General features: G+C 37.1%; 6 protein-coding genes across 11 annotated transcripts; 3 read left to right on the top strand and 3 right to left on the bottom strand.

Annotated features, from left to right (window-relative positions):
• Nucleotides 1-13: 13 nt before the first annotated feature.
• Rsf1 (Repressor splicing factor 1) lies at nt 14-2,649 on the bottom strand. Its single transcript, XM_076440427.1, has 3 exons — nt 2,508-2,649; nt 1,596-2,186; nt 14-971 (listed from the first exon to the last, which is right to left on the bottom strand). The coding sequence occupies exons 2-3, from the start codon at nt 2,171-2,173 to the stop codon at nt 944-946; spliced, it is 606 nt and encodes a 201-aa protein (XP_076296542.1). The 5' UTR covers nt 2,174-2,186; nt 2,508-2,649; the 3' UTR covers nt 14-943.
• Eif4b (eukaryotic translation initiation factor 4B) lies at nt 2,503-13,974 on the bottom strand. 5 transcript variants are annotated; one of them, XM_076440407.1, is made up of 14 exons: nt 13,818-13,974; nt 13,473-13,601; nt 10,979-11,160; nt 10,801-10,908; nt 10,494-10,713; nt 9,784-10,038; nt 9,312-9,678; nt 9,079-9,127; nt 8,881-8,992; nt 8,712-8,808; nt 8,560-8,626; nt 3,318-8,488; nt 2,856-2,921; nt 2,503-2,790 (listed from the first exon to the last, which is right to left on the bottom strand). In XM_076440407.1, exons 1-12 carry the CDS (start codon nt 13,825-13,827, stop codon nt 8,420-8,422), a joined length of 1,665 nt encoding a protein of 554 aa, XP_076296522.1. In that variant the 5' UTR covers nt 13,828-13,974; the 3' UTR covers nt 2,503-2,790; nt 2,856-2,921; nt 3,318-8,419. The 5 variants fall into 5 exon arrangements, with proteins under 5 accessions (XP_076296522.1, XP_076296524.1, XP_076296521.1 ...); XM_076440409.1 differs by having other exon boundaries at nt 2,503-2,758; XM_076440406.1 differs by lacking the exon at nt 2,856-2,921 and having other exon boundaries at nt 3,354-8,488.
• On the top strand, nt 3,688-8,111 carry Sec15 (exocyst complex component Sec15). 2 transcript variants are annotated; one of them, XM_076440352.1, is made up of 13 exons: nt 3,688-3,823; nt 4,206-4,371; nt 4,450-4,736; nt 4,856-4,958; nt 5,033-5,278; nt 5,349-5,516; nt 5,598-5,669; nt 5,752-5,886; nt 5,951-6,321; nt 6,609-6,843; nt 6,915-7,056; nt 7,175-7,361; nt 7,442-8,111. In XM_076440352.1, the coding sequence occupies exons 1-13, from the start codon at nt 3,756-3,758 to the stop codon at nt 7,563-7,565; spliced, it is 2,304 nt and encodes a 767-aa protein (XP_076296467.1). In that variant the 5' UTR covers nt 3,688-3,755; the 3' UTR covers nt 7,566-8,111. The 2 variants fall into 2 exon arrangements, with proteins under 2 accessions (XP_076296467.1, XP_076296466.1); XM_076440351.1 differs by lacking the exon at nt 3,688-3,823 and adding an exon at nt 3,872-4,125.
• A 424-nt stretch (nt 13,975-14,398) lies between the features above and the next one.
• LOC143216874 (uncharacterized) lies at nt 14,399-15,829 on the top strand. Its single transcript, XM_076440426.1, has 3 exons — nt 14,399-14,615; nt 14,723-14,980; nt 15,058-15,829. The coding sequence occupies exons 1-3, from the start codon at nt 14,545-14,547 to the stop codon at nt 15,350-15,352; spliced, it is 624 nt and encodes a 207-aa protein (XP_076296541.1). The 5' UTR covers nt 14,399-14,544; the 3' UTR covers nt 15,353-15,829.
• Nucleotides 15,830-16,379: 550 nt separating this feature from the next.
• Uba3 (Ubiquitin-like activating enzyme 3) lies at nt 16,380-22,695 on the bottom strand. The gene is made up of 4 exons (XM_076440412.1): nt 22,445-22,695; nt 22,004-22,364; nt 21,587-21,916; nt 16,380-21,514 (listed from the first exon to the last, which is right to left on the bottom strand). Exons 1-4 carry the CDS (start codon nt 22,693-22,695, stop codon nt 21,152-21,154), a joined length of 1,305 nt encoding a protein of 434 aa, XP_076296527.1. The 3' UTR covers nt 16,380-21,151.
• LOC143216868 (proliferation-associated protein 2G4) lies at nt 16,497-19,844 on the top strand. Its single transcript, XM_076440415.1, has 7 exons — nt 16,497-16,699; nt 17,274-17,508; nt 17,596-17,758; nt 17,843-18,022; nt 18,267-18,515; nt 18,602-18,748; nt 18,822-19,844. The coding sequence occupies exons 1-7, from the start codon at nt 16,615-16,617 to the stop codon at nt 18,924-18,926; spliced, it is 1,164 nt and encodes a 387-aa protein (XP_076296530.1). The 5' UTR covers nt 16,497-16,614; the 3' UTR covers nt 18,927-19,844.
• Nucleotides 22,696-23,529: the final 834 nt, after the last annotated feature.

Below are 23,529 nucleotides of genomic sequence, written 5' to 3'. Positions count from 1 at the left end.
TGGCGGGCAGTAGTGAGAGCAAATCATTTAATAGATTTCCAATTCCACATCATTTACAGCAATGGTAAACATTATTACCATAATTTCAATTATTTTTCATTCGAGAATCCACAGTGACAAATGCTCAAAATTTCCAAATGCAATACTATCTCTGCACATATATTTCAAGGCCATACTTTAGATCATATATGCAGCGAATTAATTTTGCAGCTCTTTAATCCTGTTTTGACGTATAAAAATCCTTTAAGGCAAAGCTGCACAATTAAGTATTTTATATACGAGCATGTAGTGTGCATTTGGCTAAAATTGCGCAAATTCTCTTTGCTTTACCTCACCTTATTAAACGTTAAGTACATCTATGATAGATGATGTAAAAGTATCGACCATATATTAGAACCCCCTTTAAAGCATGTGAAAAGTTCAAAGAAAAAAGAAGAAACAGAAAGAGCTAAGTTGCAGAAGAAACTTATCGCATGTTTTCTTCTTTTTTGTTTCTTCAACCAAACAAAAAAAGAAAGGAGAGAACAACACAAAAAGAAGTATAAAAAAATACATATAAAAAAACTTATGAAAGATTACAGAATATATAATATTCCTTTTTTTTTCAAATTCAAAGAATGCAAAAACACTATAAAATAAGTTTAGACTAAAGTCGTATGGCTTGCTGATTCAAATCCTTTTTCATAATTTGTTTCATCTTTCTTTCATTCATTGTATATAAAGTTCGTAATAACACGTCTCTATGATTAATGAGTAATGTTCTGAAAATGATTACAAACTGTGGAACTAAAATTATACTATATAAATGGTATTGCACAACTTAATTCTGCAATGGTAGTTCTTGTCTATATACAGGTCGCTGCGTAGATTGGATAGAAATGTAGTCATCAGGGCGGGTAGCTGATTGGCCCGCGGTTCAGATTGGCAATGCAGTGTAGATCTTTTATGTGCATTCACGAAGATGACGATGACTGTGAACATGGAAGTGCAAAACAGGATGTCACATTACTTTCGCCTCTATCTGGCGGGTAACTCTCATTGATTGAGAGCCTATTTATAATTGCATAATACATCTGTACATGCAATAAATTCGTTCAGCATAAATTGCTGACTCTAGTGTCATGCAACAAATGATTCATTTTTTTTTTAATTTTGTGTTTGTATTTTCTCACACATTAATCACCATAGGTCCGAGTGAATGTAAAAAATAAAATATATATATTAACATATATATATGTTGAATTACTTGTTAAGGAAATTCCTTAATGTAATTTTGGTTTTGTTTGTATCAGCTCACAATATCTATCTGCCAAACAATGTCAATGGAATGAGTAACCTATTCCAGGCTATAAAACCTTTGCATTTTTGAAAAATATATTCAGACGATTTTCAAAGACATTTCTGTCCGGTTTTAAATGTCAACAAAAGAAACAGATTACCAGTTGCCTGTTATCGATAATAGAAGCAAATTAATGATTGCTTTTGTGTACATAGTTTTGGTCTTTGTTCGCTGAGTGAAACAGTTTCACTAGGCTCGTGTAAGTATTATCATATAACGTAAAATATCATTTTACAAGGACTGGTATCATTAGTACCTGCCACGACCAGCCGGAGAACGACTTCGATACCTCGATGTGCCAGTGCCTTTGTTGGTATAATAATCAGCGTTGGTTTCTCCGCTATTATAGACATCTTGCGCATATCCCTCTCGTGTGACATACCCACTGGCACGATTGGTCATATAATCTTCGCCGTAGTAGTCTCTACCTCTACTTCCACCACCCTTGCCTGCATAGTAATTCCCATAATCTGCGTACGTGCTATTGCCTCTGTAACTGAGCGCAGTGGAGACCGCAGAACCGTAGCCCCTATTAGAGGCACCTCGATTTCCTCTGAATCCTCCCATACCACCCCTGCTTCCACCGCGACCTCTACCTCGTGAGATTTCGACTCTCAATTTGGCACCCATAATTTCTGTGCCGTTCATACTGCTACACGCGAGTTCCGCCTCGTTCATATTTAAAAACTCGATAAAGGCAAACCCTGGCGGGTTGAACGCGACCCAAACTTTGTTCAGCTTGCCATATTTCTCAAACTCTGTCTGTAGATCCTCCTTCTTGATGCTCTCATTCAGGCCGCCGACATACACTCGCGTATATCCTTCCGGTGTCATTTTTTTTTCTTGCCTACAAAAATTTCACTCGAATATTATACAAATAAGAATGCGCATCCAGAGAAATCGGACAAGAGGAGGAAGGAGGAGGAGGGGGGACGACGACGCAAATAAACCGAAGACGACGCACGAACGTACAACGCGACAGTCCCACTACAATTATTTTCACGTGAAAACGAAGAACAACGGTCGCGATAAAACAATAACTTCTTTCTTTTTTTTTTTGGCTATGCCTGGCAAATTGTACGGAAGACCTGGAAACGCACAGGAAAATCAAGCACTTGCGCGCCAATCATTTCGGAAACGGTTATCGCTTGTAGAACGGTATACTTACTCGTGTTTCACGTCTCGTTCGAATATCCTGCGTCTAGATCAACTATTTCAGAGATATTTTCGAAGAAAAAGGATATCCAGTGCACCGTCAGTACGACAGAATCGATAGGTGAGGATCAACCGGGGTTCACACTGCACAGAACTACATCCGACGACTTGGCGTCTCCAACCCAGACGCCAATAGCTCGTACGGTCTGCTCCGAAAAAGTTTTTCCTGCTCGGAAAATATTACCAGCGAAAAATTTCCCGTATCTGTAACGTCGTTCGACTAATTATTCGGCGATCTATGAAAAGAGAATAATAAAGATTGTTTCGAAGCAGAATCAAAGAGAAATTATTTCATTCTAACCGGACGTAACGTTCCCACTGAGACATCCACTTTACCCGAGCAGACTATATTTGCGGTTTTGTTTATCTTCGGAAGTCGAATTTATCAAAAACAATATACATCTGATAAACCGAGCGATGAGCCAGTCAGATCGACAGAAAATACCATGTTATTTCGAAAATTTTTTTCTTAGAATAAACGCTACAACTGGAAACGATCAAAATTTATGCATCCCGTCAATTTGATCGCCGGCTCTAATCGATACGCATACGCTACTTACGAACAGATTCCTAATATGTATAAAAATTTGTACACCTTTAATAGGTATACGATAAACAAATTCGATTCTTCTCGAGTAATCTGTTCGATTGAAAATGATTTGGAAACTTTATCTTACTATTGTTCGTATATTATAGATTGCGACTACATTTAAAATAACGCGCATTTCTGACTGGCAGTCGAAAGTTACGCTAATGAATGTACCATATCATATGAAATATATTTCAGTCATGTAATTACAATAATTGTTTAATCCCTCTGGAATCCGTCGTTTGACAAACCACTTTATACCGTTAAATTGAACAGTTCACTGACCGCCGGAAAGTGACACACGACATAAGCGACACTTCAACGTGTCGACAATGCAATTTCGCGGAAGATGGCAGTTCAAACGAATGATACTGACACATACTGACACTGTCATTCAGACAATTGTTCTGATGACAGAAACGTTCTAGGTGAACCTGTGGGCTTCGTTTCTTTTGTTGACATGATATGTATTAGTTGCACAACAACAAATGGAATTTACCTGACCTTGGCGAATCTGAGGGTGTTCGAACGACTTTATCAATATTCTTTGACGCCTCCTCTTTCTTTCTATTGTACTCGAGACTCGAATTCTCGTCGGATCTAATCGGCAAAATGCAACGATACGATATTCTGATTCAAGAGATCGAGGGCATAGACGATTATCTGGGTCCAACTTTTCGGTACGTAAAACTTCCGACAAAACGATAGATTCGTTATCGGTATTTTGGTCAAAAGACGCGCCCCCGGAACAACCCCTTCACGCAGATGCGATCGCACCCCGCGCATATGCGCACTGGAAGGGTGGAAAACGGGGGTGGTTGTCCCTGTTGTAAAATAAAGACAAATTGAATTAGGGTTGTAACATGTCAAGGTTGTCAACTAACCAAGTTGACAATCTATTGTCAAGTATGGTACCCAAGCACGAGTACCTGCTGTATGAAATAGAATCTACAGATACTAATAGTATAGGGCTTGTTTTCAGGTACCGCTATCCATAGGGATAAAAAAATTACAGAAGACAGACTATCTATTGTTGTTGTAAATTCTTGTTTCTTTTTATAGGGCTATCTACGATGGCCACGAGCATCAAAAATTTATGGAAAAGCTTGACGAACGCATCAAGGCCCACGACAAAGATATCGAACGAATGTGCAACCACCATTATCAAGGTTTCATCGACTCGATAAGGGAACTTCTGCAAGTTCGTTCCCAAGCGCAACAACTCAATGTTAGTCTACTTTGCAGAGATTCTAAGATTTTTCTATACTCGGCACCTCTCTCTATGTTTTATAATCGTTTTCTGTAGGCAGAGATATTAGAGCTGGACAAGCGTATCACCGCTACTTCCACCAAAGTGATAGAGAAAGGAGAAGAGCTCGTCAGAGCCCGCAAAGTAGAGAGTAACATGGCTGCGGCGGTAGACAGTCTTACCATGTGTCTTCCTGTTTTAGCTGCCTACGCAAAGTTGCAGAAACAACTGAAAGACAAACGTTATTATCCGGCGCTAAAGACACTGGAGCAGTTGGAGCATCATGACTTACCAAAAGTAACAAATTATAGATTTTCCTCACAAATTACTCAGCAAATACCACAGTGAGTAATGTCACAAGATAAAGCAACATTTGTTTTTACAGCCTGAATGTAACTAACCAGTAATTTACACAGAAATGTGTATGTGACATTAAGCGACTGATAGATTGCAATGATTTTAGACTACGTGAGAATATAAAGGATGCTTCCATGTCTGATTTAAGAGACTTTTTAGAAAACATTAGAAAATACTCGCCGAAAATCGGCGAGGTCGCTATGAGACACGTAAGTGTGGCTTGTATACCGTTTCGTTTATGAATGAGTTTGTATGATGCATCGTGTGTCGATCTTTCGAACAGACGCAAGAACAATTAACTATCGAAGCAGAGATCATCGGACGTAAAAAGAAGAGATCACAGACCAGAACATCTGTGCCGAACGACGGTGAAGAAGAATTGAGTGCTCAGGACTTAATGGATTTCAGTCCAGTATATCGTTGTATGCATATTTATACGGTACTGCGCGAAGGAGAAACGTTCAAAGCGTATTACAGACAGCAAAGGAAACAACAAGCTAGATTAGTTTTACAGTCTCCCATTAATATGGTGAATATCGTTGTTTCGCTTACAGTATCTTTGGTGTGGAGTTCGTTCAATCTTTATTTTACATTTTTAGCACGAGAGTATAGCTGGTTATCAGACTTACCTTCAAGGAATCGTGGGATTCTTCGTGGTAGAAGATCATATTCTGAATACAGGCAATAGCTTAGCAACAAAGACTTACTTGGATGAACTGTGGTCCATGGCACTGTCCCAAATAGTCAATGCACTCCGTACTCATTCTGTAAATTATTATTGCAACTATTAGAATGACTAAATCAGAAGAATCACTAAATTAAATATTAACCACACATTATCCTTTCAGGCATATTGTACGGACGCAAGATTAATTCTGAGAATAAAAAATCTAATAATGTTGTTCAACACAACTTTGAGAGTAAGCAATAAGCTGCTGTATTATTAATTAACTATACATCGTACAAATATTTATTTTCCATTTTTTCCGTCTTTCTATACAGAATTATGGGTATTCTGTAGGACAACTTTGGGATTTGTTGCAAGAAATTCGCGTGCATTACAACGAAGTCTTGATGCAACATTGGGTTCAAGTGTTCAGAGACATTTTAGACGAAGATAACTTCCTACCGATCCAAGTATGTAATTGTACGATATATCTTTCACATTTCTGGTATTAAATGCGTATTATAATATGTATAGGTCACAACGCAAAAGGAATACGACGATATTTTGGATTTATTTCCTTATCACGACGAAGAATTAGAAAAATCGGAGTTTCCGAAAAAATTTCCATTCTCGGATATGGTACCGAAAGTTTACCAGCAAGTCAAGGAGTTCATCTATGCTTGTCTCAAGTTTTCGGAAGATTTGAATTTCACGCAAACCGAGATAGACGAAATGATTTGCAAATCAACCAACTTGTTGTTAACGAGAACGTTTAGCGGTTGCCTATCATCCTTATTTCGGAAGCCATCGTTGGCTCTCTTACAAGTAGTTCAGATTATCATAAACACAGGGTACCTTGAAAAATCGACTAAGTATTTGGAGGAATTTGTGACTAATATCACAGGGTGAGAAGAATTAGAATTATACTGCGGATCTTTATGCATATATGGCTTACCAAAATGTTCAGAAAAGGCTAGAATATAAAATTCGATAGAATATAAAATTCGATAGAATTTTGTATAATTTCCAGTTGTTTTGGATCTACAAAGGCTGTTTCCGTTAAAAATATGATTTTATTTCATTCCACTTTCTTAAAATTTGTCGACAAAAATTGGAAAATGCATAAACATCCGCAGTCTAGTAATATTTGTACAATGGAATTACTAATTAACATCGAGATAATGCTAAACAGAACACCCCACGAGGGACAACTAAGTTGCATGGGCGTCGAGTCAGCTATGTTTCGAGTAGCAAGAGACGACGCCGAGAGACAGATCTGCGACAAATTAACGAACAAGCTAGACGAGTTTTTGGAGTTAGAAAATTATGACTGGAACCTAGCAGAGCCTCAAGGACATGCATCTGGTTTTATCACTGATCTCATAGCATTCTTGCAAAGTACTTTCACGTGTTTCACCAATCTGCCTGTGAGTGTTTAGTATAACAACAATAAAATTCAAAGGAATTATAAGAAACAAGATATTGATCTCGTCTTCAGGAAGAAGTTGCTCAAGTTGCCTGCAAAGATGCTTGTTCTCACATAGCGAAGGCTATACTAGCTATACTAGTTAGCGAGGACGTGAAACAAATATCTATGGGTGCTCTTCATCAAGTCAACTTAGATACAATACAGTGTGAACGTACGTGGTTGTTTTATTTTCTCCAGTAAGATGTACAATGTCTGGTTACAGAATGTTCGTAGTTGTACCGCCTATAATTTATATGCACGTAACTTAAAAACGACACGAAAACTTTTAGAATTTGCCGCCTCGGAACCTGTGGTCGGTTTGCCTGAAGGAACGTTGCTCCAAAATTTCGCACAATTAAGACAATTATTAGATTTGTTTATGAGCTGGGACTGGCCTACTTATTTCCACGACTACGGTCACGAATCGAGTAAATATCATCTGGTGACTCCTAACATGGCTGTACTGTTGTTAGAGAAGTATGTAGTACCGTACTTTGTTTCGTTCGGAGTAACATTTCACCGATATTATATCTGCATGTGAAAACATATGTTTCCAGATTAAAAGAATCTGATAAGAAAACAGTATTCGCCGTACTGAAGAAGAGCGAGAGGGATAAGAAGAAATTATTGGAAACCGTATTGAAACAGCTACGCCAATTGGCGCAGACTACTCAGCAGTAAACGAAACCGAAGTCAATATGTATATATACCTCAAGAGAAATTGTAAATACATAATTTTTAATATATACGTCTCCAAGCATAATTCGTCGAAAAATTATTGTTATTACAATAAAAATGGCTATAAAAGATTTCTAATCGATCAGTCAATGTTTTAGCTCCACGATATTGTCACGGTTGTTAAAATAGCAATTCTACGCGACACATCGTAACACGTAGATGCCATGATTTCATTGCGTTCGTGTGATGTAATATTTCGATGTTCAATTGCAATTATACATTTCTGTTAATTAAATCTTTGTGACATCGAATTTTAGGCAATGGAATATAATACATCGCTCTCTCGAGTTCCCGTACACTTATCATTTTAATCGTTCCCTCTTAAATTGGCATTGTTATGTTACATGTAAATCAGTTATATATCGTAAAATAACTGTACAGTAGAGAAAAGTATGACGTATAAAGTCCCAATTCCTAAGTCTTACAGATGCAATTTATTTTTAGAATCGAATATATTAGAAGAGAAGAGAAAAAAAGAGAAAAAAAATACATCGATATAACTTCGTTATTCTAATGTCATCAGATTTCTCATATTGATTTAATGGTATTGAATGTTCGTTGCCAAATTATAAAGTAAATACATACGTAGATAGATAATTATATTACGAATAATAAAATAGATTAAATACAAATCAACATTAATTCCTGTAAAGTAATACCAAGAGCTTAGTGCTTGATTTAAGAATCAATTCGATAAGTATTTTTTAATAGAGATAAAACAAATTAATAATATGCATATATAGACCAATTTATGATGCGTGTGGCACAATTTCATTGATGACATATAATGATCAAAACTAATCATCAATATTGTCGGGATCCACATCATCGGGTAGCATGGAATACTTGTTGGAAGCGACAAAGTTCTGCAATGAAGGAAGTATAAGCATCATCATCGTCATCGTCACAAATATTCGGTTAAATTTTTCAAACTTACCGGAGCTTGATCATCTTTTGTCTTTGACATTCTGCTGGCATCATCCTTTTCTCTGTCTTTTCGATCTCTATAAATTCATATAAAAATTGGATAGCGATTTTTCGAAATAAAAATTATCTATATGAAAATTTAAAAAAGAAAGTTAGCTTTACCTGTCCGATCCACGGGTGTCATTCGATCTTTGGGGTCCTTTTGGAAGTGGAGGTCCACTGCGAAACGATGGTGGACCTCTGGAGTCCGCATATTGGTCTGAATCAAAACAAATTCATATGAAAAATCGTATGGACTAATTCATTCTGGAATCAACGAAATCAAAATTACCAGAATGAGCGGGCTGACTTTGTGGTGCTGATCTTTCGTTTCGTCGACCTCTGTCGTCTTCGGTTCGCCAAGCTAGCCGACCCCTATCTTTTTCCTTGTCGTCGCGACCTTCCTAAAAGAGTTTAAAACAAACATTTTGTAAAGTATGCAGTATTGATGAACGCAAGTCGAAAAATGTTACACGTGTTGAACACATACTCCATTACGCCTGCCCCAAGTGCCTTCTTTACCACGTTTCTCAGGATCACTGAAATAGAAAAGATTAGCAACTCATTTTACAGTTAAAACATTAGATGGTTGCATAAGTTTATGCCCGAGTTTCATAGATGTTTTCTAATTGTGGAAAAGAATGTGACGACTGTATAATTGATTAATAAAACTGTATTCTTTGAAATTTACTAATCATCTGATAGTTAACTGATTCAACATACCCATCTCTCTCATCTCTGAACTTCGATTCCGAGTTCAATTTAGCAAGACGTTCTTCGATCTCTCTCTCCCTGGCTGCAGTGTCTACTGGTCTTGCTGCACCGAATATATTGGTTGATGGAGCAGAAGCAGGAGCATGAGCAGAAGCGGGTGTAGGTGCAGGTGCAGGTGCTGGTGCTGGTGCAGATGTAGGAGAAGACGCACGAGCAGGAGCGGGAGTGTTAGCAGGAGGAGGAGCAGGAGCAGCAGCTGGAGCTGAAGCTGTAGCTGGAGCAGATGGAGGATCATCTTTGATAGGTTGGTCAGCACCAGCTTCCACAGGTTTCGTACGGGGTTGCAGTTGCAGTTTTGGTCTACTTCTTGAATCAGCTAAAACATGGAATTTACTTCAGTAGTGACAACTTATTTGCAAGATATGTATTTGATTAACAACACCATGACTTCTATGTTTCGAGTAATAGTAATATCGATTACATTTACTGTCCATAGCCGGTGGTAAGTTTGTTTGTTTTCGCGCACCGTCTCTGTCGTACTCGGCTTCGCCGTAATTACGACGGGGTCCAAAGTTGCTCCTTCTGTCCCCGTCTCTGTCTCTGCTGCCCCTGTCATAGCGAGACCATTCTCTGTCTTTATCATCGTCACGGAAACCACCTCTGTCTCGCATCATTGGCCTTCCTCTGTCGGTGTTCTCACGCCAGCCACCAGGCTTGTTGTTATCGAAATCGGAGGCTAAGCAACGAGGACTTTACTAATATCTTTACTGTAACTAATAATGGGGTCATTCCACGCGAAAACGGACACTTCTTCGAGTAAAATTTCGGATTTTGTTCAAATTTGAAACAATTGCAAAATAAATGGTGAGAAAGAACATTTTTTTAACTAACAACATTTTTAGTAGATACTCTTCTGTTTTCTCTAGAAGCTCCCAAAAACTCATTTTCATCGGTTTGGTAGTTCAAAGACTTATGATTTAATGAAAAAAGGGTGACACGTTTTTTTGCACATCTGTAAAATCAACAATTTTTAAGATATCGAAAAATCCATTGAGATTCGTTAATAGGTCACTAAAGACTACAACGTATTTAAATTTGAACAAAATATCCGAAATTTTACTCCAACAAGTGTCCATTTTCGCGTAGAATGACCCAACGGCGACTATATTTCAAAATGATTGATTATAGTACCTTCACGATCATCTCTTCTATCACGGTCTCTGTTATCGTACCGACTTCGGTAAGAATCCCCATCCGCAGGACTGTCTCTTGGACCGCTTCTCCAATCTCCAGACGTACGCTCCGGATCATCGTAGCCGTCTCTACGATTATCTCTACCCATACGTCCGCCGCGGCGATCATCGTTCGAGCTGTTCATCACATCGATTCGTACTCTTCTTGTTTTCATAGACTGTGAACGAGAGATGACATATTATACACTTGATTCATATTCAACAATGTTCTTCCTGATGCTTCTATTTTCGAACAGAAAACTTACGGTATTCGGTAAATTAAGAGCGTCGATTAAACTCTGACGATCTTCGAATTCAATATACCCGTACCCCTTCAGTTTGGTTGAATCTTTTGGTAGACGTATATTAACGATCTAGAAAGTAATAATAATGTGAAGTGTTCTAACAAAATAATCTCGACAGTAATGAAGAAAATAATCAGACCTTCATATCTGCAAAGAATTCTGTCAGATAATCTTCATCCACATCGTAAGGAAGATTAGAAAGAGATGCTACAAAAGGAGGACTGGTTGGGACGTCGTCATCCATGCCACGTGGATCTCTTGCAGCCCTCGGGGCGGTAGGCAAGACCACGGGCTCCTTGCTGCTCCTCGGTGTATAAGTTCCTACAGTTAATTAACAGTTAGAAGTGCTAGCCATCTATTATTGTCAGGCTTTTTAAAACTTTCTGAATTATTTATCTTCGACTTTTTAAAATGATTATTAACCTTTCGCACTCGGAGATATTTTAACTGGAAAATTTCTTCCGACCTAGAATATTTCTATTCCCTATGATTTTTTAGATTTTATGGATACAAAATTGGTATAATACCTCATACAATACCTAAATGTTTAATAATTGATTAGATACCGACACATTTGATAATTTAAACAATATTTTGAACAATGGTACAGCAATTTTTAGTGGAGCCTCTCTCAGAGTCACCGTGTGTGGAAAGGGTTAAATAACTACCGATTCAAAAGAACGTGAGGATCTTATGGTATATACGAAAGCTCTAACACTTTCATCACTAGGATTTTATGCATTTATGACAAAAATGAGTAAGTGTAATTAAAAACAGAAGAATTTAAACATACTGTTATGTTCTATTCCAGGCCTGGGCGACGCTGGCTCGTGGAACAGATGTGGCTGCTTCTCTCCTTCTCTTGCGGAGAAGGTGAGAAATGGCTGCTACTCTTCCTCCCGAAGAGGAGTAGCAGCAAGATCTGTTCTGCGAGCCAGCGTATCGCTCAGGCCTGTTCTATTCAATCTATTAAACATATTAAGAATGAAAATAATTTTCTATTTCATATTATTCATTCATCTTATTGTATACAGGATGTCCCACACAACTGGAATAGGCTGTACCTCCTAAACGGTCGGGAATAGAGAAAAATGTTACCAGAAAAAGTTGAATGGCATCAGACGGTGCATACTACGCAACTAATTTTATGCACTTTTGTGCATTGGTGCATCAGAAAAATGCAACTGTACTTTTTTTTAAAATGGAAACCTACATTTTTGACTGCACCAATCGATGCAGTTTGTTGTGCTCTACATAAAAGTACTAACATACTTATGCCCTAAACTTATTCGTTAGGAAGTTATCGAAGCTAAAAGTTCTCTGATTTATAATGGAACATAACATAGGTACTCCGGAACACTTGCCGAGACCGAAATAATTCAGTGAACTTTTAGCTTCGATAACTTCCTAACGAATAAGTTTAGGGCATAAGTATGTTAGTACTTTTATGTAGAGCACAACAAACTGCATCGATTGGTGCAGTCAAAAATGTAGGTTTCCATTTTTAAAAAAAGTGCAGTTGCATTTTTCTGATGCACCGATGCACAAAAGTGCATAAAATTGGTTGCATAGTATGCACCATCTGATGCCATTCAACTTTTTCTTAGAACATTTTTCTCTATTCCCGACCGTTTAGGAGGTACAGCCTGTTCCAGTTGCATGGGGCACCCTGTATATGGAACCACTGACATTTTCATCGCTAGACAGTGAATTTTATGCATTTATGACAAAAATGATCAAGCATAGTTTAAAACACTAAAAATATTAGAAGAAATTGAACATATTGTTGTATTCTTTCCAATCTATTAAACATATTAACAAAGAAAATAATTTTCTATTTCATATTATACACAGCGGATTTTATGCATTTATGACAAAAACGAGCAAGTGTAATTTAAAACAGCAAAAACATTAGAAGAATTTGAACATATTGTTGTATTCTTTCCAATCTATTAAACATAGTAAGGAAGAAAATAATTTTCTATTTCATATTATTCATTCATCTTATTGTATATATGAAAGCACTGACAATTTCATTACTAGAAAGCCAATTTTATGCATTTATGACAAAAATGAGCAAGTGTAATTTAAAACAGTGAAAACATTAGAAGAATTTGAACATATTGTTGTATTCTTTCCAATCTTGATTCCAATCTTTATTAAACATATTAAAAAAGAAAATAATTTTCTATTTCTTATTATACACAGCGGATTTTATGCATTTATGACAAAAACGAACAAGTGTAATTTAAAACAGTAAAAACATTAGAAGAATTTAAGCATACTGATATATCCTTTCCAATCTATTAAACATATTAGGAAAGAAAATAATTTTCTAGTTCACTACAGTTTGTTACAATTCAGGTAGACAACTTTTATTTTGCATAAAGATCCGCTTTAAAATTCATCACACTTAATTAAAGAAATTTACTACACTCCATTTTTTATTCTATGCTCGATTCTAAAATTTCTCTTTTCTAAAATTATTTTTATGTATTATATGAATATGTATGAATATGAATAAAGATGTATTTTATTATTATCGTTATTCAATATAAATATTATCGAAAATGATTGCGAAGATATATTTCAATGAAATGGCGATAGACGAAATATTTATGAATTTGTTTTACCATGATGATCATCTTCTACATCATCTGCCCAACTCAATGGTTTTATTGGCACAGTGGGTGTTGTACCCCTAACATCCAAAAAGTCCACTAAATCTTGGGTTTTTTGCCACTTCTTCTTAGCTTTTTTGCCTGGAACGAACGAACGCGTGCGTCAATCGGCATTTTCCAACGAGATCTTTAATACATAGTACTACAATATTGAAAGCATGCTGCATCTAGCAAGAAGTTTGGTTATGTCGCAATAAAATGAGAAAAGCTTATCAACGCCAACGATTCCGTTGTTTATAATGCGAATCGACGAATAAAACTCGCGGCGTCGTTCTGTATTTTCTATGATAAACGTACCTGAGGGCATGATTGCTGCTCGAATCCAACCGAATGTAAATGAAATCCGCGTTTCGATGGAGCACTGGACCAACCTCAGGATCCATAAGGCATGAAACACGTTTTAGAAGGACGCATGTCGGCCAACATTGGACTGCATTGGACATCGGGAATTTCGGAGGCACCGTAAAACATGCGGACTCTCGAACTTTTATCTGTACGCATTCTCCAAACGAACGAATTATATATAAATAAATCTGTACGGTTTTCGAAGTTGTCAATTATAAAAATAACTTTTCATTTCTGCCGTTACGTTGAATGTGCGAAACTTTCGATCGAAAATTTCGAACATTTCGGTCATATGTTATATTGTGGAACGATATTGCAATATTGTGAAACGATACTGGAATTTTCTCAGCGACATCGAAATTTTTAAAAATTTCGGTCGTTGTGGGGGATGCATGAAATTTCGATCGATAAGATTTATTATTATTGGTGATGAGGACTACCTTAGAACATATAATGCTTATAGACCAGCACAGGATGTGCAGTGTTCCAAGATAACCGAGTATCTGGTGCCCACAACTGACGTCACAAGATAATTCAAGATGGTGGATAGTGGATAAGACGAAACTACGAAACGCGTGTTACGGTAAAAGCGTTAGTTACTTACAAGCAGCTATATCTATTTATATTATAGCGGTGTATACAAGCATATTTGTGAATTATTTTATAAACGTTCGTGAAAATGGTGCAAACTTGCTGTATAAAAAATTGCAAGGAACGACAAAATCGTGATAAAAATATATCTTTCCACAAGTAAGTACTTTTTACTTAATATCGCATAACCTATAACGAGTTGAATGCAATGTAAACTCAGACCAGCGGTTTCCAACCTTTATTTATGTAAACAAATTTGTTTATAGATTTCCAAAAAATCCAGAATTAAGAGAGAAATGGATAAAAGCAATTAATCGGAAAGATTTTGAGCCCTCGGTTCATTCAAGAATTTGCTCCAAACATTTTGAAAAAGATTGCTTTGTCGGAAATGCCTGGAGTACCAAGCGTAATTTAAAATATGATGCGTTACCTTGTGTATTAAAAGCACCACCTGAAACACCACGTACACAACCGATAGAAATCGTTAGCATCCCATGCATTAAAACAGAAATTGAAAGTGCAAGGTATAAATCATTTTATAAAAATACTTGAACTTACAATTAGTCTGCTATAGTCCAGAATTTTATACATTTGTTTTCAGCTCAAATAATGAATTTGCCGATGACGATGGCAGTTTCGAATCTGTTACTGATGAAGACGATGTTCCAATTCGCGAGATACCTATGAGAAAAAAGAGAACAGCTTACGTCGGTGATATTCTTAAATCCAACATGATAACTGACCGAGACAAGCATGCACATATCATTGGAAGAACTTTGACAAAGAAGAATAGGCAAATTAAAACCTTACAACAAACAAACAGAAGACTGCTTAGAAAAGTGAAAGAGTTAGAGGGGTTAGTGGATGAATTACGTAAAAGAAGCATGGATGTATGATTGACAGAATGTTAGCAAAATAGAACAAGCACATTAAAACATTACAACAAACTATTGTATTAATATATAAAGATATTAACTTTTTCAAGCAGTCTTTTGTTTGTTGTAATGTTTTAATTGCAGGCCATATTAGGATAAGGACTACACTTAATTAGAAATAAGTATTTATTGTATCATACGTATTATCTGTAAATAACTGTTCTTCATGTTATTATTATTGTTGTATATTATGTATTATGTTATACTTAACATATGTATTGTATTCGATATATGAATTGGTGGCTGGAGCAACGTTGGATGTGAGATTTCCTTAATATCTATTAGCTTTATTGTTGTTCTATCAAATCTTGCTCTCCTGTAAAATTTGCAGTTTATATCATCCAACATTGTTCCAGCCACTGATTCACATATTGTTCTTACTATTCTTGTTTTAAACAAAGTTGCGAGGAAATAAATACAGCTTTCATATATCATCAACATCTACATTAAAATTTAACTTTTTCCAAATCATAATTGACAAAGGATCTTTATGCATTCATGGCTTATGAAAATGTTCAAAAAAGCTTAGTATGTTATATAAAATTCCACAGAATCTAGTACAATTTTTATTTATTTCTATTTTATTCTACTTTCTTAAAATTCGTCTCATCAAAAATTGCAAATTGCATAAACATCCGCAGTCTAATAATAAGAGTAAAGTAAAAATGAATGAGTAATGAAATAAAATATATATTAGAGTTACAGTTTCCATAAATATTCCCTTTCCCCTCTAACACTTTATATATATAGCTTCGCAGTACTGCGACTTCTCAACAGACTATAGCGCTTTGCCCACAACCGTCATCAGGTAGACGACGTAATCTTGGAACAAGAGTTGTTATTTGAAACCGGGTCTATAAAGTTTTGATAACTAATGCATTGACGTTGGACATCGGTCCAATTGCGTTATTTTTTTCAGCCTTTCGAATTTGTTTTCACGACTTTTTTTCTGGTAAATACGTAAATCCTATGCTATAAACAATGAAGCTCAATTGATAAATCTTTTAAAATTGAAACACGCGGCGTTTTTCGTTGCAACCACAGATATAAGTTTCCGTTTCGATGTTGATGGTGACCATCTATAGAAAGTTTCTGAACGCACGAATCAGTTCAAGACGGTCAGTAGCGCCGACTGTAACACGGTCTGTGCTCTGTACAGGAAGCAAGAAGCAACTGCAAAGGAGACCCGTAGTCACGTGATTGTAACATAGTGTGCTGAAGACATGGCGGACAAAGACGAGAATGAGAAGACCATCGCCGAAGACTTGGTTGTCACCAAGTATAAAATGGCCGGCGTGATCGTGAACCGTAAGAAAACGACTTAACGTTCTCTAACGAAACGCAGAATCCGAATGTGGCTCATTCCCATAAAACTACAAGCCCCATAATGTTCTATTTTCCGGTTGGCCATATGGAATGTGGCGCGCTAATGCCGGGCTCCCTTACCATGTGGGATAGACCAGCCTCGACTATTACACGTTTCGATAACTCGTCGATAATTAACGTATCCCACGTTTTCTTTAATGCTCCATCGAACAGAAAATTCCGTACGATTTTCTACTCGATCCAACGACTCGTTTATTATCAGTTCTTATCTGATACTCTTCCTCACGTTTTCACTTGTGGACCACGACTCGCTCGTTCCGCTGCCGTCTCGTACAATTTCCCTACGAGTTATCCAGCGATCGATTAATTGCTATCCCGTTACCGAATTTATTTTCCGTCAGTTTCGATTTTTGATCGTAGAAGTACTACCGATCAATCGCTAGTATGTTGACCAACATTTACGAACATTACGATTTGGTTTTTAATTGCGTAGAAGTCTATTATTCATTGAATTTCACGCCGATCGTATCGAGTAAATGATTGTTTTTCTTTGTAGGAGTGCTAAAGGAAGTTTTAGATAAATGTGTTGTTGGGGCATCCGTAAGAGAGATATGCGAGTACGGAGACAAATTGTTACTAGAAGAGACCAGCAGAGTTTTTAAGAAAGAGAAAGAGCTGAAGAAGGGAATCGCTTTTCCTACGTGCATATCGGTTAATAATTGTATTTGTCATTTCTCACCGATCGCCAGCGAACCAGATGTCCTCCTTAAAGACGAAGACATGGTGAAAGTGTAAGTTCATTGTTCAAATATTCGCACCGACTTTACAAGGAAATAATGTGTAGAATTGTCTTTATAAGAATGTTTGTGTAATTTTAGAGACCTTGGGGCGCACATTGATGGCTTCATAGCAGTTGTTGCACACACTATCGTTATAGGTTCATCGACAGAAAAAAAAGTTACTGGTAGAAGGGCAGACGTAGTGTTAGCTGCACATTATGCGTCTCAAGCTGCCTTAAGGCTTCTGAAGCCAGGTACAGAGGTAAGACTCCAGTCTGATATAAAACGAATACCGTGCGAACAGCTATAACAATTATTTATGTAACTGTTTCTTTTTCGTTTTTAGACTTACACGATAACAGGCACTGTAGAAAAAATTTGTGAAGCATACAAATGTAAACCCATAGAGGGTATGTTGAGCCATCAATTGAAACAGTTCAAAATCGATGGCGAGAAAACTATTATTCAAAATCCTAATGATGCACAGAAGAAGGAGCACGAAAAGTATACTCTCGAAACTCACGAGGTGCTTAATTAAACGCAACTCAATTAAGGAGGTAGACTAGTTTCTAGGATTGCAATTCTTATTTTTGATAATGCAAAGATGGGGTTTTTCAGTAGTCAAAAACGCTAGATACATCGCCCTCAAAAGTCCTATTTTTACGTTTACGAAACCCCATCTTCGCATTATCGAGAAATTAGAAGCATTGCAATCCTGGAAACGAGAGTCTACCAAATGAAACATCTATATCTCATAACACTTTTTACAGGTGTACGCTATGGATGTTGTGGTGAGTACCGGCGAAGGTGTAGGCAGAGAACAAGACACCAGAGTCACAATATTTAAGAAAACAGAGGAAACATATCAGCTAAAACTGAAAGCGTCGCGTGTGTTTTACTGTGAAGTCACTCATAAACACGGTTTGATGCCGTTCAACTTACGCACTTTCGAAGACGAGAAGAAAGCAAAAATGGCGGTGGGGGAGTGCGTGAGTCACAGGCTGATCGAACCATTCCATGTACGTTTTAACGAAACAACATTTACCTTTCCCCATTGTTCTATTCACATAGCGTACACAATGTAAACGTATATTTAATGTTCCAGGTATTGTACGAAAAGCCAAACGAATTCGCCGCGCAATTCAAATTCACGGTACTATTAATGCCGAGCGGGCCACATAAAATAACCGGACTTCCATTCGACCTTGATACTTACCAGTCCGATTGCGTTGTCGAAGATCAAGAACTGAAGGTATACATCGAGTATTTTCTTGGATGATAATCCAACGTTTCTTTCTTATTAACTAATTTTGGTTTTGTTACAGACTCTGTTGTACACCTCGGCAAACCCGAAATCAGCGAAGAAGAAGAAAAAGAAGGCTGAGAAGTCTGTAGGTGAAGTGGCAATGGAAGTCGACGCCAAGGCCTAACACAACCATTTTAGCGTTCATCATAACGTTTTGACATCGTGCACTTTATGTTACTTTTCGTTTATTAGCTTCAGAGCAGAAACTGGACACTATTCAACGTCATTGTCCATTTGTACCTGTTCCGTCATAGGAACGTTTGACTATAGAAACTATGAGCCTTCGCGTCGTTCTGCCTGTCTAATACCACCAGAAAAATCATTGTTACTCGTATAATACACGCATACCTTTTTTAATCAGTTGAGAAAAGTGTCGAGTTTTCTGCCCTGTAAGAATTCGACCCTTACAAAAACACATTATGCAGCCACTTATCCGACACTTACGTTTTTATACCGGAATATCTTTTTAATGGACCATGGTATTATATATACTGAACGATGATTATTCATAAGACATTACGCAGCTGATCTGTATTACATTTCGAGTATGTGGAACTTGTTTCGCAGAATAATGGTCGATTTTTGTGACTGTATTTGTGCGAACTAGATCAACCGAGCCAGAAAGTGGAATCGCACGTGCATTCATATCGTTTCTTTCTTAGGATAAACAACAATAAAGTACGACTTTTATTTCGTAAATATTCTTGCATTCTAACGAAAGTATATTATATGTTAAACGATATGTCCGTTCGAAATTTCATTAGAATGAAAAAATGAAATAAGAAAAAGAATAACTTGGTCGGAGTCACTACTACTAACCACCGTTATTGAATGCACTGCCAACGTTCGTCACGATTCACTTTGACACCGTTGCTGGTTTTGCACTAGTTAATTTTTCGATCTCGTGTCTAGTAAATGGGGGAATCACCATTAAAAAAAGAAAGAAAAGAAGAAAAAAAAGAACAATTGTACAATTGGAGTTGTACAGTTGGATTGGAAATGTTCACATTCGAATTCCGTATAAAACAATGAAAATGCCAATGGACTCACGGATTATTTAGTTGTAAAGCTATATCCCAACCGTCAGAAAATATTTTATTCTATTCAGTTGAAATCCGCGCTTTCAGCGAGAGTTCTCCAAACTTGATAATCACAGGTGCACCTCGTGTTATTCACGTTTGAGCGAAAAGAAAAGAAAAGTAAAATGAAAACATGATTCGAAGAACAGAAACTATTCTTCATTGAGAATATGATCGTCTTGTCACGACAAAAGGCGGAAATTTATAAAATATTATAACAATGTAATGATAGTTTTGTATGAGGAGGATAGATAATGTATCTGTTATAGATATTTTTTCTACTCAAGTTGTGCATATGTCGAATGTTACCGAGTGTGCTTGTAAAAGAAAAGATATCTTAGGCCATCGTGCACTGTCCTTCCTTTGCCCAGATTCGAATACCTTCTTTTCATTAGATTTAAATACGATACTAAGCGTATAGATGTATTTAAGTATTTATCAAATATTCGAAAACTCATTAAGGAAACACCTGCAATTATACCTGTGAATATTCGACACTTTTCTTGCACGGAGGTCAAAGATCGAAATGTCAACGATGCAAACGAGGACTGTGCACAAAGTTCATACTGAACATATAAAATTTAAATATGGTGATATGAAATTGTTATTGAAAGAAACTTAATAACAAGCTAATAAGTATAGAGATTTTGACAAGTGCATATTTCTTTTTTTCTCTCGAGATTCTTGAGATATAGTGGCATACTAATGCATAATCTGTAAGATACTGTCTACTTCCGAAGGTACGCAAAAACTCATAGATTACAAATTGCTGTCGAACAAGATAGAATTTTATGGATTATGACTTACGAAGTTTTCTATGACCATATATGATCTCTGATGGAAGTGAGAACACAACATCAGAAATATAGAAACGTATTTGCAGTCGTGTCTTTATTGTTAATCTATAACAGCTACGTCGTATAAACTAACATAGTTTTAATATTCGCTTCTGTTACGTTTAAGGAGATAGGCAATGAGAATTAGTACTACTAAAAACATGAAAATAACAATACCAGTTTATGACAGAAATTTAGAGTGAACTAATATTAAAACTATGTTACCATACTTATTTTATAGATCCGTCGGAAACGATGCTACATCGAAGATGTTCTGATTTTGCCGAGTCAAGTTTTGTTTTCTTAACATTTTTAAAACCGATGAAAAAAATTGATATAAATACTGTAAATACACGATGACGATTGTAGCCATAAAATCGTGAACCAAACGAAGGAGTTTTATGATTAGAGCTTAAGATATCTAACACATTAGATTATACAAATTTTAATTTCAACACAACTGTATTAGGAGTGGTGATGTCGGCAACATTGATCTCGCTGCCGTTTCTCAGTCCAAGATCAACTAACGTTTTCGTTAAGTTCTCACGAGTTTTCTCCTCGATGCTCGCAACAGTTTGCATATATAAAGTTTTATTTTTCCCATCGATGTTGGCGGTAAGACCCGGATTTTTCATTTGCAAGTCGGACCTTTCGCACAGAAGTTCTATCAGGTCCCTTAATTTAAATTTCGAGTTGGGAATCTCGATTTCTTTCGGAATTTGGCTACACGCTACGCAATCTTCTTTTCTCTCTGCCTCGTAAGTGTACGTATAGATTCCATCTAAATCGTTCAGTACCTTTAGAAGAAAATTACTTTTTAACTAGAACATAGAGCCTGCGCTAGGTAGATACTATGGTTGTATAATTACCATGTAATTGTTTAATGAGGCACTGCAACTGCTAGCAAGCTTGAACGCTTCTGTAGCACAAGTTGCCGCGATCACAGCGTTCGTCGATGCTACAGCAGGTATAATATTTTTAACTACACCCTGCACCAGCCTGTACGTTAAACCCTGTATACCAAATTGCGTTGCCCTCTCGATGGACTTTTCATAGATCCAGTTTATATGCTGAGGATCGTCTCCATCTATTGGACAATTGAATGGATTTTCCTTTGGCCATTGAATTACTTTTACATACTCTATACAATGCTCCGGTAAACGTGGAGTATTCGCTATTGTGCATAACGGATATGTGACCTATACTCGGAGGTAATTGCAATTAGAATAAAGACAGTTGTACAGATATAGATGCAATCTATAGAAAGATACAAGTAGATCGTTCACCTGAGGTGGATAGAGATCTAAGGTGCATTCGATGCACGCTGTTAGACCAGGCAAAATCACCCTGACGTTTCCTTTAAAGCCCTCAGTGCCACCGTCAATCATCGGTATGATACTAGACTTATCTAACTCTCCATTCTCGTAGATCAAAAGGGAGAGGAGCATACCGTTGATCCATCTCCTCGCAACAATCGAATCTAAGCCGCAAACTATTATGTGAAATTGCCTGTAAAACTCCTCGTCTTTGTCCTGTATTTTGCAACAGTGCGGTACAACATTGCTGCCCGGTATTCGGGTGTTCACAAATCGCGCGGCAACGTCCGCCTTCGACGAGCCGATATCTTTGTGACGAAACAGAAACTGTCTGCAATTTGAATTCATTCAATTGCCATATCATACCATTCAAAAATGTCTCGACGGTGTCCGATTAAATGTTTCTCGTACCGGTTTAGGTTAGACAATTCAATCGTGTCCATGTCTATTATGTGAATATGTCTGAACCCCATCAGGGCTAGATCTTTGAGCAATTCGCATCCTAAGCCGCCAGCACCGATAATCAGGATCTTGCAATTTTCTGACAAAAACTGCAAGGTCTCCGAAGACGGTTCGAAATCCGGTCTGCAAAAAGGACCGGATCTCTCTAATACTTTTCGCAAATTACTCCACCGCCTGTGTGTATTGTCAGACCCCATCATTGAAAATCAATGTAATCTCGCGCGACCAAGATCACTGTAATAAATCCAAATAAATCAATTTCAACAGAACATTGTCTATATACACACTACCTCTAACATAACCTGTTCATTCAAATCAAGAGCACTAAACTACCGAAGAGTAGGGATACAAGAGGCGACACTCCGGCGGTACCTTTGATGTCGCTCGTTTGACCGTCAAGCGGGAAGTTTAAATCCGCTGAATTTAATATTCTTATTTCGTTTCGATGTTTAAAAATCTAATTATTTTAATTTAGAATGTACTGGTTGTTAACATTGCTTTTCGAAGTATTTACGTTAATTTTGCGAACATAATAAAATTGTAACTAGACTGCAGATTTCTATGCGTTTATAGCAAAATTGAGTAAGTGAAATTAAAAATTGGAGATGTCAATATATGATTTCGCCTCTGTTAAAATCAAGAAATAACGTTCAATTTAGTTTCTATTCCTTGCAATCGATGCAGACAATTTTTATTTCGCGTAAAGATCCGCAGTCCAATGATAACTGTAGAAAATATATTTTCAGAATATCTATACGAGTATAAGAATATTATCTACTATTATTCTTGCACGAAATTACCTGGTCCGAAACCGAGTTTGCAGGTACCCGCCCACCCCTAGTAGGGGGGAGGGGTAAGAAATGTCGGTATTTCAGATCGTGAGAGACTCAAAACCGCGTATACTTTCTGGTCTACTGTTATACCTCGTTTATGGCACTACGCTAGGCAACCCGCAATACATCAGCGACATCAAATCACCGCGTCGTCTCGCGGTGCAAACCTACACAAGCCGACAACAAGCAACGTCGGTAAAA

This window comes from Lasioglossum baleicum, chromosome 16 (assembly GCF_051020765.1).
Source record: "Lasioglossum baleicum chromosome 16, iyLasBale1, whole genome shotgun sequence".
Lineage (NCBI taxonomy): Eukaryota > Metazoa > Arthropoda > Insecta > Hymenoptera > Halictidae > Lasioglossum > Lasioglossum baleicum.
The sequence above is the reverse complement of the archived record's forward strand: the minus strand, read 5'-3'. Positions and strand labels throughout refer to the sequence as shown.